This window comes from Trifolium pratense, linkage group LG2 (genome assembly GCF_020283565.1).
Source record: "Trifolium pratense cultivar HEN17-A07 linkage group LG2, ARS_RC_1.1, whole genome shotgun sequence".
Classification (NCBI taxonomy): Eukaryota; Viridiplantae; Streptophyta; class Magnoliopsida; order Fabales; family Fabaceae; genus Trifolium; species Trifolium pratense.
In genome coordinates this window covers 25,592,357-25,609,130 of record NC_060060.1, presented here as the reverse complement: position 1 = coordinate 25,609,130, position 16,774 = coordinate 25,592,357, and the positions used below count along the sequence as shown (strand labels likewise).

The 16,774-nt window shown below is 32.6% G+C and overlaps 1 protein-coding gene across 1 annotated transcript; it reads left to right on the top strand.

Annotated features, from left to right (window-relative positions):
* The first annotated feature begins 6,980 nt into the window (after nt 1–6,980).
* On the top strand, nt 6,981–12,152 carry LOC123911551 (sporulation-specific protein 15-like). The gene is made up of 5 exons (XM_045962989.1): nt 6,981–7,244; nt 7,619–8,740; nt 10,749–10,871; nt 11,107–11,256; nt 11,619–12,152. The coding sequence occupies exons 2-5, from the start codon at nt 7,625–7,627 to the stop codon at nt 11,766–11,768; spliced, it is 1,539 nt and encodes a 512-aa protein (XP_045818945.1). The 5' UTR covers nt 6,981–7,244; nt 7,619–7,624; the 3' UTR covers nt 11,769–12,152.
* Nucleotides 12,153–16,774: the final 4,622 nt, after the last annotated feature.

Sequence of the window (16,774 nt, the reverse complement as noted above, 5' to 3'; positions counted from 1 at the left end):
TTGATTCTACTTGAAGCTAGAAATCGTAGCTTCTGATTCTAGAATTGATTTTTACACTCAAATTTTTTGTTCAACTCACTTTTTCATGAATATATCCAAACATAAACCACTTCAGCTTAAAATCAATTTTGGCCAGAATCAATTTTACAGAATCAATTCTGCCAAAATCAATTCTCTCCACCGCAGAACCAAACACACGCAAAGAAGAAGTGGAACACAACAATCCTTCACCATGTTACAGATCTCACTTTTTCATATCTAGATTAGTCTGCAGTTATGCTCCTAACATGTTTGTGCACAAGAGCAAAGAATAATAATAAGTATATGTTTAATCCGCAAAACAATATAAAATAAAGTTTAAGATATATGAATAAATTTTGTCTTGTATAATGGTTGGTGGATAAAAAATTTATTTTAGTATATTAGACAACTTGTGTAGATTATAAAAAGTTGTCCCGTAATTCAGTGGGATAAGAATTTCGATCTTGTCTAGTTCCATAGCCCTCAATTTGTCCATTCTCAGAAATAATTTTAAAATCAAACACAGTACAGATAAAATTATCTTGTCCGATCCTTTAAGAGAGACACCTAAATATTATGATAAATGCCGGTGATACTAGAAAAATATCAGCTGGCAATAATCTTTGTTGGCATGACAATTATAACCAAATTATCATCTAAGTAAGCTCTGACACCACAAAATTATCTTATCTTACTTAATTTAGGTAATATTATGTGGTTGGTTTAATTTACTTGACAATAGCCATAACTTAAGCAGCCAAATGATATTAATAATAAAGGAATCACGTTACTAACTTTCTAAAATCAAAGTGGGAGCAAAACAATGCAATAAAAAATTACCAACACTCTAACAATATCATGTGCTTTACTCTGAGTGTCATTATCACTGAAACTTAGGCAATTTAAAAATGTTAATTGATTCTTTACTCACATGAATTAGAAATGGGGCAAATGTAGGGGAAATGGATTTCCTGTAGTCAAAATATTGCCGGCAGGTAATCTCAACCACCAATTTTATTTATGTGTTTTATTTATTTTGTGAACTTTGAATCTGAATCATTAAAGTAGGTGATTTCATGACTGCACAAACAATCTGAATGCACCCGATCTATACTATTACTTACAAAGACTGCAAACCCCAAAACTTTCCCTCACATGTAATGGGCAAATACATAGTAATATATCTTCTGTCATCTTAATTTGTGTAAATATCTATGACATTTTTTTTTTTATGATATCTTTGTAAACAAAAGTTGGTTTAATTGGTAAAAATTAAAGTCATATCTTTTAAGGATTGACCGAAGTTCGAATTCCGTCATCAAAATCAGACATTTGTTAGTTTGTAATATACAAATACTTTTTATAAATACTGTATGAACAATGATTTTTCTTGATGCTGAGGATTTAAATACCTAAACTCTTTTTTTTTTTGAGAAAGAAATGATCTAAACTTTTATGTATAAAAGAAAATACAACCTATTTTTCTTTTTTTCAATTTGAAAACCTATTTAAAGAGTCAATATATGCTCTAATAACTTGCATGTAACTTTGAGATTATGTATAGAAAAAAAAAAAAAACTTGCATGTAACTTTAAGATTATGACCACATGCCTAACGTTTCAGATCTACAATTGCATCATATTGATAAATATACTCTCTCCGGTCTTAAATATAAGTAAAAGTCAAAACGTATTTAGTTTAAATTTGAGCTAAATAGATTTTGACTTTTGCTTATATTTAAGATCGGAAAGAGTATATGTCATTTAAGATACACATGACTTCTACATTAGCTATTGGCTAATCAAGAGGTCCACATGGAGCACCAAATCAGCCAATTTCAATTTTTTTTTCATGTTAAAGAAGTCCCTTAATTCAATGCAACTTTAGCTTCCCTAGAAATAATTTTTCTTTTACATAATCTTTGGCTATCTATCTACAGTTCCTTTGTCTAATTTCAATTTGCATACTCAATTATTTGTCTACTTCTCATAGCTAAATACTCCAAAAACAAAGTCCAAAAATCAAAAGCAAAAAAATGAAGGAATCTATGATAGAATTTCCTGGTTTTCAGATTTACAGCCATAAGGATGAATTAATGTTTAGAAATTCCATAACAAGGCTACAAAAGAGAGCTCCTTGTCCACTTCAAATCAAGTCTTACAATGGAACACAAAACTCAATTGGAAATGTTTCAACTTCATCTTCATCAACTTCATTAAATTCCTTCTTCACAAGTAAAGATCCAATACCTCTTCTTTCTCCTCTTGTTGTGCTTGAATCTACAATATCCATTAGAGAAGAAAACACTACAAAATCTCATTGATGTTATTTTAGTATATGTTGTATGGTTTTCTAATCTTTGGTCTTATAAACTTGTTGTGCATCATAATAAGTCCTAATGTAAATTGACTAGATTGTTATATATCTTTGGTCTTATCGATCTTTAGTATATGTTTGCATGTATTTTTTTTTTTTTTTTGCAAATTAATTCTTTCCTCTGATGATCCATTAATTAATCTAGCTTAAAGTTGTTATAGTGCTACAAATTATATTTATTTTTAATTTTTTGTGTAGGAGTGAATAATTAATTCATTGGATTTAAATTTTGTTAAACCAAAACATGTTTTTTTTTTCTACACTAGCAAAATGTTCTCAAATCTCCAAAGAAACTAAACAATGTCTTCTATGGATTAAGATTCCCTGCAGTTAAAAACCACAAAGTTTGACGCTGTTTTCAAACTCGGCTGTCCATTATTAATCGGACGGTTCAGATCAATAAAGTTAAAAAGTGATTCAAAATGATCTGAACCACACATATGAGATCAGACGGCTGTAATTTAAAACTGCGTGAAAACAGTGGCTAACTTTACAGCATGAAATCTAATCCCGTCTTCTATATCTCACAATTAGTTACGATTTAAATTAAATTGTAATTATTTGTGAGATATAGCGATAACAAACATTTAATAATACTCTTCTAAATCTACTCCTTCCGTCCCAAAATATAAGATCTCATTGACCACTGCACATATGTCAATACATAATTTCGATTACAAATATCTTTAATTCTCTATTAGTAAAAATTATAGAAGTATGAATAGTGCATTTAGTCAAAGAAAATCTTATAAAATGAGACGGAGGGAGTATATCACAAATATATAGAAGAAAACTTGGAAATAAGACACTTTCAATTAAAGTCTTCGTAATTATTATGGTTTCTATACTTTATCTATGAGTATTGATGATCAAATATAGGATTTTTCAAAGGGTTTTAAACATATTTGGGTCTTCGCAGTGATTACATATGAGTAATCCACCATTTAAAAATGAAATACTAAAGTTTTCTTTAACATGCACCAATATATCTTTATTTAATTTTACACCCAGACTTCAACAAAATTTCAATAGAAAACGTGATTGTATCATAATTAAGCCATTTCAACCATCAAGTAATGCCTAAAAACCTACATGCAAGGGTTCTAACCAAAATAATGAACATTGGAAAAAGTTTTGATTCATTTGGTTCCAACATGTACTTGATTCAAGTTGTATGACTTTGTCTCAAATTTCGTGAAGAACTCCATTCTATCTCTCCCGGAACTAGCCTAGCTAGATTTTTTATAAAAGACTAACGACAAAGATTTTCTACCTCCAGTAAACTCGTTACGCTTAACGCCCACTTACTTAAAGACTCGTTGGTTTACGACTCTATAAATGAAAATAAGAATTTGAGAGATTGGTCTCCTTCTCAAAGATTTGATGGAAATGGAATGACCCAGCCCACCCAAAAGCGCTTATGTAATATGAAAACTCATGGCTGGAAACAATCCTTATGGTTTTGATATCCGGTAAGAATATTCAGAATAAAAGTCCAGGTTGGTTGGTGAGCCTAGTGATAGGAGAGAGACTATCTAGCTTGGTTGGGAGAGCACTTGTTGGGTTAAAGGTTTTTTTGTTGCTAACTCATTCCCCATCACTATCAACCAGTCATCCCAAAAAACTCCTACACATAGCTAAACACTGCCTAATAAATAAACCCAGTTATAAAAACCCACTTGAATTCTACTGCATGTTATGATCTAAATATAAATTCAGTAGTTAATCTACTCTATCTAGAGATATAAAGTCTAAGGGAACTCACCTCTACGGAGATGAAGGTGATGATAAGAATTCCAAGTCGTTCTTCCAAATCTCCTATTCTTCCCAAGCTCATCTAATCCTTGTTCCTTCTTCAATATTATAGTCTTGTAAGTGCATGAGATTATCGTTGTAATAAAAACAATACCGATCCACAAAGAATAAGAAGAAACAAAGTATAATTCTAAATATATTAATGGAGCCCTCCACATAAACTATTCACACCTAGCTGATGAACTACTCACACCTAGCTGATGGCCTCATAAGTGCACACGATTATCTTTGTCATAAAAAGTAAAACATGACCCCCGTTTGTAATAGCTAATTTTTTGAACTTATGCAAAACAGATTATGCAAATAAATAAGGTGTTATTTTAATTTATAAGTTTCCACTAACGAAAACTGTATTTTTATACGCTATTTTTTATAAACTACCTCGTCACGCTATTTTTTAATTTATAAGTTTCCACTAACATAAACTCGTCACGCTTAACGCCCACTTACTTAAAGACTCGTTGGTTTACGACTCTATAAATGAAAATAAGAATTTGGAATGACCCAGCCCACCCAAAAGCGCTTATGTAATATGGAAACTCATGGCTGGAAACAATCCTTATGGTTTTGATATCCGGTAGGAATATTCAGAATAAAAGTCCAGGTTGGTTGATGAGCCTAGTGATAGGAGAGAGACTATCTAGCTTGGTTCGGAGATCACTTGTTGGGTTAAAGATTTTTTTGTTGCTAACTCATTCCCCATTGTCAATCAGTCATCCCAAAAAACTCCTATACATAGCTAAACACCGCCTAATAAATAAACCCAGTTATAAAAATCCACTTGAATTCTACTGCATGTTATGATCTAAATATAAATTCAGTAGTTAATCTACTCTATCTAGAGATATAAAGTCTAAGGGAACTCCCTCTACGGAGATAAAGGTGATGATAAGAATTCCAAGTCGTTCTTCCAAATCTCCTATTCTTCCCAAGCTCATCTAATCCTTGTTCCTTCTTCAATATTATAGTCTCGTAAGTGCACGAGATTATTGTCGTAATAAAAACAATACCGATCCATAAAGATTAAGAAGAAACAAAGTAAAATTCTAAAAAAAAAAAAAAAAATTCTAAATATATTAATGGAGCCCTCCACATAAACATGTTGGAATTCCTTGAGAACATTATGCCCGGTCATAGCCTATAGGTTTTGGACATTCATCGACTTTTTCGTTCAGTCCTTTGTCTTCTTGTCCTAGATATAAAACATGGCAAAACAATATAACTATGATAAAACTTGTTAGTAATCTCAATCAACAAAAAACATAAGAGAAAGGATCAAGAGAGGATGATATGGACTAGTCTCCATGACCCCAAGATGGAGATGAACTACTCACACCTAGCTGATGGCCTCACAAGTGCACACGATTATCTTTGTCATAAAAAGTAAAACATGACCCCCGTTTGGAATAGTTAATTTTTTGAACTTATGCAAAATAGGTCATGCAAATAAATAAGATGTTATTTTAATTTATAAGTTTCCACTAACGAAAACTGTATTTTTATACGCTATTTTTTATAAACTACCTCAACAATTAGTACATCAAAATTTATTTATTTGCATAAACTATTTTACATAAACTCAAAAATAAGCTATTTCAAACGGACAATATATTTATAAAGATTAGAAATAGTAGAAAAATTAGTAAAATATAGGAGAATACGTGAGAAGATTATGTTTGGAGTATTTATTAACCTAGTTTAATTAGGATTTCTATTGTAAGCCTATTTAAAGGCATTCAGATTTGAAATAAAAGAAATTAAATTATAGTCTATCATAAAATTTCGAGAGTTTATAGACTCTGGTAGATTCTAGTGCGAAGAAGAAAGAAATATTAATAAAGATATGAGTTCATACAATCTTAGAAGAACACAAAAGACTGAACTGAACAACTTTTATCGTACCTTGTTTAATTTAGAAACTGATTTTGAGAATTAACAAAAGAGGTAATAAGGGACGGAATAGAAAAGATAATTTTTGTCCTTTACTGAATTATAGGACAAATTTTTGTCCATAGTACATCTAAAATATTAAAAATCAATACAATTTTCCGAAGTATCTTGAAATCTTCATGATTGAATAACACAATTTTTTTTTAAAAAAAATCTTTTAAAATTTTATCAAATCTTAATCCATACATCTCTAAATTTTTTATCAAATCTTAATCCATATCTCTAAAATTTGGTATTTTTCATTTTATAATAATAATAATAATAATAATAATAATAATAATAAGGGTCTTGTTAACATGTGCATATAGGGCACATGGAATAATGCTAGCAACACACTCTTTAACAAACACACTCCAACACACTCTCTTTTATTGGTTGAAATTCACATGAGTCCCATAAAAAAATGTGGACCCATATAACTTTTATGAGACCCATATAAATTTTAACCAATAGAAGAGAGTGTGTTAGAGTGTGTTTGTTAAAGAGTGTGTTGCTAGCACTCCTCAGGGCACATGATAAAGTATCTTAATATAGAAATTTAACATTTAATGATACAAGACATTTAATGCTTGAAAAGTTAAAATGCACAAATTCTAAGGCATAATTTCTACTTTTACTACCTTAACATGTGCCATATATGCACATGTTAACATTCTCCTAATAATAAAAAGAAGGGTATGCTAACCGGTGCCCCCGGGGCACTGGTTAAGGAAACCAAAAAAGAAAATTTTAAATTGTCCGGCACTGTTTAGCATTTTCCTAAAAAGAAAAAAAGTCAAACCTCATAAAAAAGCTAAAAAAGTTGAGAAGGAAAAAAAGAAAAATCCCAACGTGCAGGAAAATGGACAAAGAGAGAGAGAGTACTAAAGAGGCAAAACCCAAAAACTAGTACTCCATTTTTGAGATAGAAAAAATCGACTCTGTGTTCGCAGCAAAATTCATAGGTTTTTCAATCATATATTCACCCAAATCTCAATCCCAATTTCACAATCCCAATTTCACAATCCCTACTTCGCATCCCTCTCTCAGCTTCTTCTTCTGATTTTCCTTCGATTCTGAATTCTCACTCACTGATTACGGAGGTAGGGTTTCCATTTCAGTTATTTTTCCCCCAATTTCACATAGCCGTTAATTATTGCTATTATTTTATTCGATGCATTTTTTTTAGTTCTGCTTCTCCTTCACGTTATTGATTAGGGTTTTTGCTCGAATTTTTAGGATTGTGTGGAAATTATCGTATGTCTTAATGGGTTTTGATATGTTTGAAGTTTATATTTAATAACACGATACATACATGAATCAATTTTGATATGATTGGAGTTTATATTTAATGTTTATTCTATGTGGATATTTTATTCTATTGGAGAAATATAATTTTTTTTTTGACAAAGGAGAACTATTTATATGCTTGAAGATATCCTGTTGAGTTGTTGTTTATGTGAATTTTATTATGCAGGTATAGATGCTTGGAAAAGGTGTTTCGAGAGAGTACTTTCAACCCCGGACATGTTCTACGGGGAAGAATGCATCCAAAACTGGTCAGGCGAAAAGGGATTTAGAGAATATTGTTTACATTGACTTAGATAGTGATCAATTTGATGATGTAGAAATCATAGATTGTCCTGAGGCTGTTTTAGAAAAATTGCGCGGTTTTAGTGGGCCAAGTAAAGATAGAACATCGACACCGCAGAGTGTTATTAGCATTGATGACGATGATGATGATGAGAGTGATGATGTGGATCATTCTGGAATTGATGTTGATGGTGTTGGAGAGTTTGATAGTGATGCCTCTTCAAACAAAAGGTTTTCTACGCCCTCAAGTGTGCGAAATTCTGTACATGTAGATGTTGATGATTGTGACGTGTATGAAAAAGATTCTGTTTCAAAGAGGCAAAAAAGTAATGAAGTATTCTCTTCGAAGGCTGCTGTAAGAAATCGTTATGGTTTATATGGGTCTGAAATTGAGTCATCTGATAGTGATTGTTCTGATTGTGAGGTCATAAAACGTGAACAGTGGGAAAAGGTTTCAGCAAAGAGAAAGGGCCGTGTATTTAATGAGCGTGCCAGTTCTTCTGGTTTACATAGAAATAATTACAATAATATAGAAGTGGAAAATAGGTCTCAAAGGCATGGGAAGGGTCCTTTATATGGTCCTAGCAGTAGTAATAATGTCAAGGAGAATCGATCTTCCTTCGCTGTTAAGGATGATATCCAGCATGGAGAAAGGACAACTAAAGAAAAAGTTTATCCCTGCACCAAGAAAAACTGTAATTTCTGTAATGGTGTTACTGGTTCTTCAGGGTCCAAGAATGAATTGGGTGATGAAGAGTCTACTAGATTTAAGGATGATATTCAGCATGGAGAAAGGACAACTAGAGAAGAAGTTTCTGCCTGCCCCAACTCTGAAAATTCTAATTTTAAGGGTCATGAGTTTGAGTTACATACTCAAGATGCTGATCTTACTGCTTCAAATGAGAAGAATATAATTAATGAAAAAGAAAAGCATAAGGAAACCGATTTATATAAAAAAGCCGAGGAAGAGGAATTGGCATCCAGACAGCGAGCATTACAAATTCAGGTGATTATTTTTTCCTCTTCCGGTTATGCCCTTACATGTCTTGGCTCTTTAAACAGCTGTATAGTTTGTAAATGCTGCCTCCCTTGTAAATTCACGTGTATTTATTGTTTAGAGTTATCCAGTTTACATCTGAAGCCGTTATAGTTTTGGGACTTTGGATCATGGTTGTCAAAATCGGGATCCCACTAAAGATCGTTGGGGTATAGAAAAAGCGTAGATCGTAGGATCTCACCAAATAGACAATTATAAAAATAACTAAGAAAAATTAACTTAACATAAATAATTTATTATAGTAATTTTTTTTATAATAGTAATTTATTTATTTTTTACAGATAAAAAGAAATTAATAAAAATAATCAATTAAAAAGACTCATTGTTAGGTGAATCCCATTATCCCAAGTATTTAAACCAATTAAAATCCACCGACTCCGTTAAAGGATGGCAAATTTCCAAGTAATTAAAGCAAACAAAACCCACTCGAGTCCCAAGTTCAGTGAGTTCCTCATTTTCGATGGAAAATGATTCGGTATTGAGTTGAAACGGTGCAATCTGGACCCGGGTTAAACGAGTCGAAACGGGTCAAACAGTGTAGACGCGGGTCAAAACATTCCAAATCTGGGTAAAACAGGTGCGAGAGAAAGCGCTGCTACCACGATTTCACGACTTTCCTCTGCGCTCTCACCGCTCCGGCATATCTAGCGATTTTTGATCCGCTCCGACATGGTGGAAGGAAAAAACACGTGAGATCTCTTACGATCTCACGATTTAACTCCGGCGCTTAACAACCATGCTTTGGATGATCACTTGAAACTGTAGGAGTTTCAAATAAAGGCGGGCCTAATTTTATTAAATGCATGTGTGTATGTAAAAGAATAAATATATTACTATTAAAAGAAAAAATATGCTAAGAATAATATTTGTGAATGTGTATCTTTTTTGCTAAGAAAGTATATACTAAATGACAGAACAAAGCAGAAAACAATCAAGAAAAAAGAGAAAATATATGAAATAGAGCTGACCATACCCTTGTATCTATTGGAGAAACCTTATTGAAAAGGTCATGCGTTTTTCACAGATAGATCCAAAATGCCTAATGTTTCCAAATTGAGTTTCACTCAAGTTAGATGCATGAAAGTGTGGCGTAAGTACAAAGCACAGTAAGTTAGGCCCAAATTATGCTAGTGTGATGTATTCAAGTAGAATAAGAATGAGAAAGCATCTCATTTGGTTTATTTTGTGTGATTTGGGAGAGACTAGGCTCTCTAAGTCCTACCATGCAAAGCAGTTTTTTTTTCTTCTTTTTTCAAAGCCATGCAAAGCAGTTAGGTTAGGAAGGGAGAAGCAACAGATGTTGCATTTGAAATCTTATAACAATAGACTGGAAACTCTGGAATGAACAATGACGCAAGGAGATGGTGTCAGAATGAAGCTATAAGTTATAACCATTGATTGAAAATTGATGATTGAGATTTGAAACAACTATGTAGTTGTTATACTTATGATTACAATTGCATATCGTGATTTTGCAATCAATGCCTTGAGCTCCTCACTTTCCCTTTAATTTGACACATTCATTTCAGAAGAGACAAATTCCAATATAATTATGTTTGTGTCATTGGATTTTCCAGCATTACCCTCCACTGCATTGGGCTTACCAGCCTAGTAATTTTAAAAAATGTTAAAATGGACATATCTCTGTGCAAATTCGGTACGTTCAGTGCCAACCAATGTCATTCTGTTAAACCACCAATGTCATTCTTGTTATTGCCTTTTTTTTATTTATATTTTTTCTTTTAATTGTTATGGCTAACCAATATGTTATGGTTTCTTGTATATCTTCATTTTAAATGTTCTTTTGTGCCTATGGAGTTTAATGTATTCCATGCAAGTACGTGCTGGATATTTGATGTTACCCACCTAATTTTACTAAGCTTTGTTTAGTATATATATATATCGCTCTTTTGTTTTGGGAAACTTATTGTTCCATAAACTGATATGCATACTACAGGCAGAAGAAGCACAAAAAATGCGCACAATGCGCAAAAGAAAAAAGGCTGAAAATAGCCGATTGCTGGAAAGTCAAAGAAGGACAAAGGAACGCCTTGAAGATATGAGAGAGACAGAAAAGAAGGTTGCAATTATGTCTTTTAACTTGGTGTTTCTTGTGCAAATTATACTTCACATGTTCATTATTATTTATTTACTTTGATTTTTTTGTTCCTTTAATTAAATTTTTGGATTTTCTTAAGTTTATCCCGTGAATTCAGAGCTAGATCAATATTTGGGCATTTGAATGTCTTCTTTCATGCATTAGTGTGAACCTAGTTTAGTCATAGAACTTTGTTGTAACTTAATGCCAAATTCAGGAACTAGAATTAAAGAACACGAAAGATAAAATGCGGGTCGAAATAAAGAAGAGGCTCAATCAATTGGAGAGGCAATGCACGGATATGACCTCACTGCTTCGTGGCTTAGGAATAAATGTGGGGGAAAGTCTTAGACCTTCGCCAAGCGAGGCAAGTTGTGTTTATCTATTGCTTTTCAATATCGCATCATTCTTTACCTCACTTCATGTTTTAGATTCTGTATAATATTTCAATACTATGCTACAATTTTTCGGTACTTTATTCAATACTATGCTAATATAAGATATTCATTATATTTTAAATTTTATTTTCCTCATTTACAATTGAATATATTTGAGTCCCAAATCCCAATGTTCTTCCTGTGTAACATCTGATGTCTTCCCGTTCTCAAGTTTGAGTTCATTTTTAGTCACACATGTAATGAAATTGTGAGCTATTTATGATTCCGATTTTTATAGTGTCTTTTGTTCTGTTTTATGCTTTAACAATTTTATATCTTATGATCATTTCAGGTGCATGCTGCCTATAAAAAGGCTATGTTGAAGTTCCATCCAGATCGTGCATCAAAAACCGACGACATTAGGAAGCAAGTTGAGGCTGAGGAGACGTGCAAACTCCTCTCATCCGTAAAGGAGAAGTTTTGTTCGACTTCATGGCGCTAGATAAACTCCCACGTATGAATGGATCTGGGTAATGTTTTAATTGAAGTGCCTCCGCTTCATTTGATTTTTTGTATTTATTTTTTTACTTCATTTAGTCTTGTCTACCTTCCCCCAAATTTAATGGCAGGATAAAAGGTTAGAGAACAAGAACATGTAAAGGTTATAACTCTTAGGAAATGTTAGTTTTTTAAAGAAAAAAAAGGAAATGCCAGTTTTTTAAGATGGGCTGTAAAAGTAATCGATTTATTGTATTCTTTAGTACATGTTGAAGAATTTAGGGGCTAGCAAAAAGATACGGAAACAAATGGATCTGTGATACTAACTGCTACCCTCGCCCCATATTTTGCTATCCATATTGCCATCTAGTTAAACGAGTCTTTGGAACTTGTGTATATTTTTTTTTTCAAATTATAAATAATATTTGTTTCAATGTGCAATTTTTTATTTTAGCTTCTATAACTAGTGCTTTGGGGGCACTAATTGCATGATCCAAAAAATTGGAATTTTTGTCGCCAATATTATTGTTTTTTTTTTTATACTTTATTTTATATGCGAACAGTAAATGTCTCTAATAGGCGCCAAAGGTGAAAGGTATTTAGGATGATATACTCATGACTCAACCAGTATATCATCCATATCTTAAGTTTGGAGAGGATTAGATTGTTCATTGTTGTTATTTTGTTTAGTTTTTGTTTACTGAGTGGGGTCAAAAATGGAGGAGTTTTGACACATGTCGAACAAAAAATGCAATTTTTTTCATAGAATATTGAGTCCGTTACTATTGTTTTTCATCGTGGTGGGGGAGTTTGCAAGGGATAACACAACATTTTACATTGGGGGTGGGGTGTTTCAAACTTTGGTATCTAAGCAAAATTATGACAAATGGGAGCTTGGTGAAGTGTTGTGATACAATGAAACAAGCTTTAGGGTTGTATGAGAACTTTGTGCAATTGAATTTGAATGAATTTGATGTTACTTCACACGCTTTGAACAACAAAGTTGATGGTCATATATGTGGATCACAATGTTAAGGATATTCATGTGAAAGTAATTGAACCTCAATGCATTGATGAAGAAAGTGACAATGAAGGAAGTGTTTACAATAGTAGTGATGATTGTGATTTAAGAGTACGGTTTGATGATAGTGAAGAAGAGAGAACCAATACCCTTTGATAATTAATGAGTTTGTGGTGTTGGAAGTGAATCCACCTCCAAGGTGGCTCTAATAGGGTTGAAATCAACGCGAAGTCCTATCTATAAAGTGAATATGAACTTTTCTCTCCTGATCCCCTCATTTCTTTTCTATCCCTTGAATTTCCGTTTTTGTCCTTGGGGTACTGCGGTTTATACGAACCGAAAGAATTTGTCATGCTGATAAACTTCGGTTAATATACACCGAGTTTATTTAGCTCCAGTGAGCCAATGAAAATTTCGGTAACCACTTACCGAAATTTGGAACATTTCGGTTTGCAGGTACCGAAATAATTATTTTGGTAAACTTCTGCCGAAATGACTTAATTCCAGCGACCCAATGAAATTTTCGGTAACAACGTACCGAAATCTAGGACATTTCGGTTCGTAGGTACCGAACAAGCTGACGTTCGGTTTCGGTGAATATAAACCAAAGTTTTTTGACAATTTTTTTAAACCGCAAGGGGCAAAATGAGATTTTTGGGGTATAAAAGAAATGGGGAGGGTCGGGAGAGAAAAGTTCAGTGAATATGTGTGCAAACAAGGACCCAACGAAGAAAACATCACCCAAAAAGAAGTTGAAGGTTGTTGCTCCTATTGGCATTAGAGATTTCCTTTTGCCACCCTACCGGTTACTCGGACGCCCTACGAGTTTCCCATTTTATCCTTTCGTTACTTAAGTAGCGAACATGTAAAAAATGAGTAATTTTTGAATAATTACGTAATTACACCCTACCAAAATTTTTATAACATCCGGTACTTAAGTAGCGGACGTTATAAAAATCTTTGTAAGGTGTTTTTTACTAAAAGAAAATCTCATTTTTATAACGTCTGATACCGATACTTAAGTAACGGACAGAATCCTGTATGGTGCAATGAAAGTCTCATATTTGAAGTACAACTTAAATATATAAAGCAAAAAGTCTCATATTTGAACTACAACTTTCATATATAAAGCAAAAAGTCTCATAAAACTTTCATATATAGTTAAAATATTACAAAAGTTATAAAAATGAGAAATTTTTATAACATCCGCTATTTAAGTAGAGGACATTATAAATGGTAGGTGTTTTTTACTCAAAAAAAATCTTATTTTTATAACGTCCGATACTTAAGTATCGGACAGAATCCTGAATGGTGCAATGAAAATCTCACATTTGAAGTACAACTTTCATATATATAAATCAAAAAGTCTCACATTTGAAGTACAACTTTCATATATACAGCAAAAAGTCTCACATTTGAAGTACAACTTTCATATATAGTTAAAATATTACAAAAGTTATAAAAATGAGAAATTTTTATAACATCCGTCACTTAAGTAGTAGACGTTATAAAAATCTTGGTAGGGTGTGGGATCTCAACTGGTTCAAAAACTAAGGAATACACTTCCGTCACTTAAATGCTGAGCAGTATTTCATGACCTAAGTAGCGAATAGAGGTAGTATGATAATTTCGTAGGACGCGCCCCAAAATCAGTAGGGTGTCAAAAGTAAATCTCTTGGTTACAAATTGAAAAACTAAGTTGAATAGGAGCATGAATATTTGACGATGAATTGGGTAGCTGAAGCCCATGTGATTCTAATATTGAAGAAAAGGGGCCTAAGTATAAAAAGTTCAGGAAAAAGAAGCTAAAAGGAGTATAAATTTAAGACTAGTATAGAATCTAATGAAGTTTTCTCTCCCGACTCTAGCATTTCTTTTCTATCCCCTGAATTTTCGTTTTTGCCCTTGGGGGTACTGCGGTTTATACGAACCAAATTTTTTTGTCATGCTAAAAAATTTCGGTTAAAATAAACCGAAATATTGTGTTTCAAATTTTTTTCCAGATTTCCTACATAAATTCTGCATGAGACCCTCAACTTCCACAATTTATTTGAAATACTAAACGATGTCCGATTTGAGTAAACGACCACTCGTTGGAAAGCTTAGGGGGTAAAGAATACAAATATAATTTTTGTTTTGAGGGTTAACTATCCAATTGGTTCAGTTTGACCAAATAATGGGTACTGGTACAGAAACAGAGCAGAAACTTTTCTCAAATCCGTAGGTAGATTTTTTTATACTATACTTAATGAAATTTAAAAATTTCGGTGTCAATCTTGTAGTAAAGTTTGTCTTCTTTACACTAGATTAAAAATCATTAGCATATGACTTATATTCAGAGAGTTATGATAAATTTACCACAAGCATCTCTACAATATTTTGCAGAAACTTTTCTCAAACTTGTAGGTAGATTTTCGCATACTATACTTAATGAAATTTAACAATTCCGGTGTCAATCTTGTAGTATATTTTGCCTGCTTTACATTAGATTAAAAATCATTAGCATACGACTTATATTCAGAGAGCTATGATAAATTTACCACAGGTATCTCTAGAACATTTTGCAGAAACGTTTCTCAAACTTGTAGGTAGATTTTCTCATACTATACTTAATGAAATTTAACAATTCGGTGTCAATATTGTAGTAAATTTTGTATTATTTACAATGGATTAAAAATCATTAGCATACGACTTATATTCAGAGAGATATGCTAAATTTACCACATATAGCTTTACACGAATTTTCACATAAATCTTTCTTCTTTTTGGGGGGTAAATTTATGTTATTTCGGTTTATATAAACCGAATTTTTGTTCCATGTTTAAAAACTTCGGTTTGTAAAAACCGAAGTTTGTTGGCAAATTTTTTTCAAATCGCAAGGGGTAAAATGAGATTTTTGGGGGTATAAAAGAAAGGCGGGGGGTCGGGAGAGAAATCATTGAATCTAATTCTTTAACTGATTTTAAAGATGTAATTATTGAGTGGTCAGTTTTAAATGGTACGAAAATTAAATTTGTCAAGAATTAAAGTTAGTGCTACTTAATGCGAAAACATGGATTGTTAATGCTGAAAGCAAGAAGGATTGAAGAGTTTTATTACTACACAAGCTATCAAACTTCCATAGCTACTCTGATGGAGTTGATTGCAATGTAAGTCTGACATTGCTAATGAAAGAAAAAAGGTTAAGGAAATTATATTTGAGACACATTGCTTAGAAAAGTGAAGAGTGGAGGAGCTCAATGCTATATAAAGAGACCTCAAGTTTCTTGTTTCAACACACGAAGCAGTATCACTTGTAAACACTTTAAGTTTATATTTGTGTCTTTTTTATTTTCTCTTATGCTCTTGTTTAAGAGTATTTGAGACGTAGTTCAAATATTTACTTTGGAGAGTGTGGGTGTACTAGGGTCATGGGGTGGTTGAGAGTGAAGTCTATGTGTTGTAACAATTTTCACATAGTATTTATTCTCTGGTTGTTGGTTTTGACAACGACTGTGGTTTTTTCTCCGATTTTGGAGTTTCCACGTTATATTCTTATGTTGTGATTGCATTATTTTATTTTCTCTATGCCTGTTTTTCCCAACAACTGGTATCAGAGTTTTTGGTTTGATTCAGAAGGAGGGGGTTCCGCTGTGAAGTTTAGGTTAGAGAAAATTGATGTTTGGCTTGTGGAATATTAAGTAAAGGATGTGCTGATATGCAATCGGGGTTACACAAAGTCAGCCTGGAGAGGCGGTGATAATAATACTCGATATCAGCCTAGAGAGGCGGTGGTAATAATACTCTACATCAGTCTGGAGAGGCGGTGATAAGAATACTCGGGTTACGTCTGAAACAACAACTTATTATGAGGATGCGGTGATAAGAATATACTTATTTATTAGGAATTATATTGGTAATAATGATAGGATTGATTATATAATTAAATTTGAAAAATTTATACTCGATTCCCAAACTGATTCATAATAAATAAACAGTGTCAGCGCTAT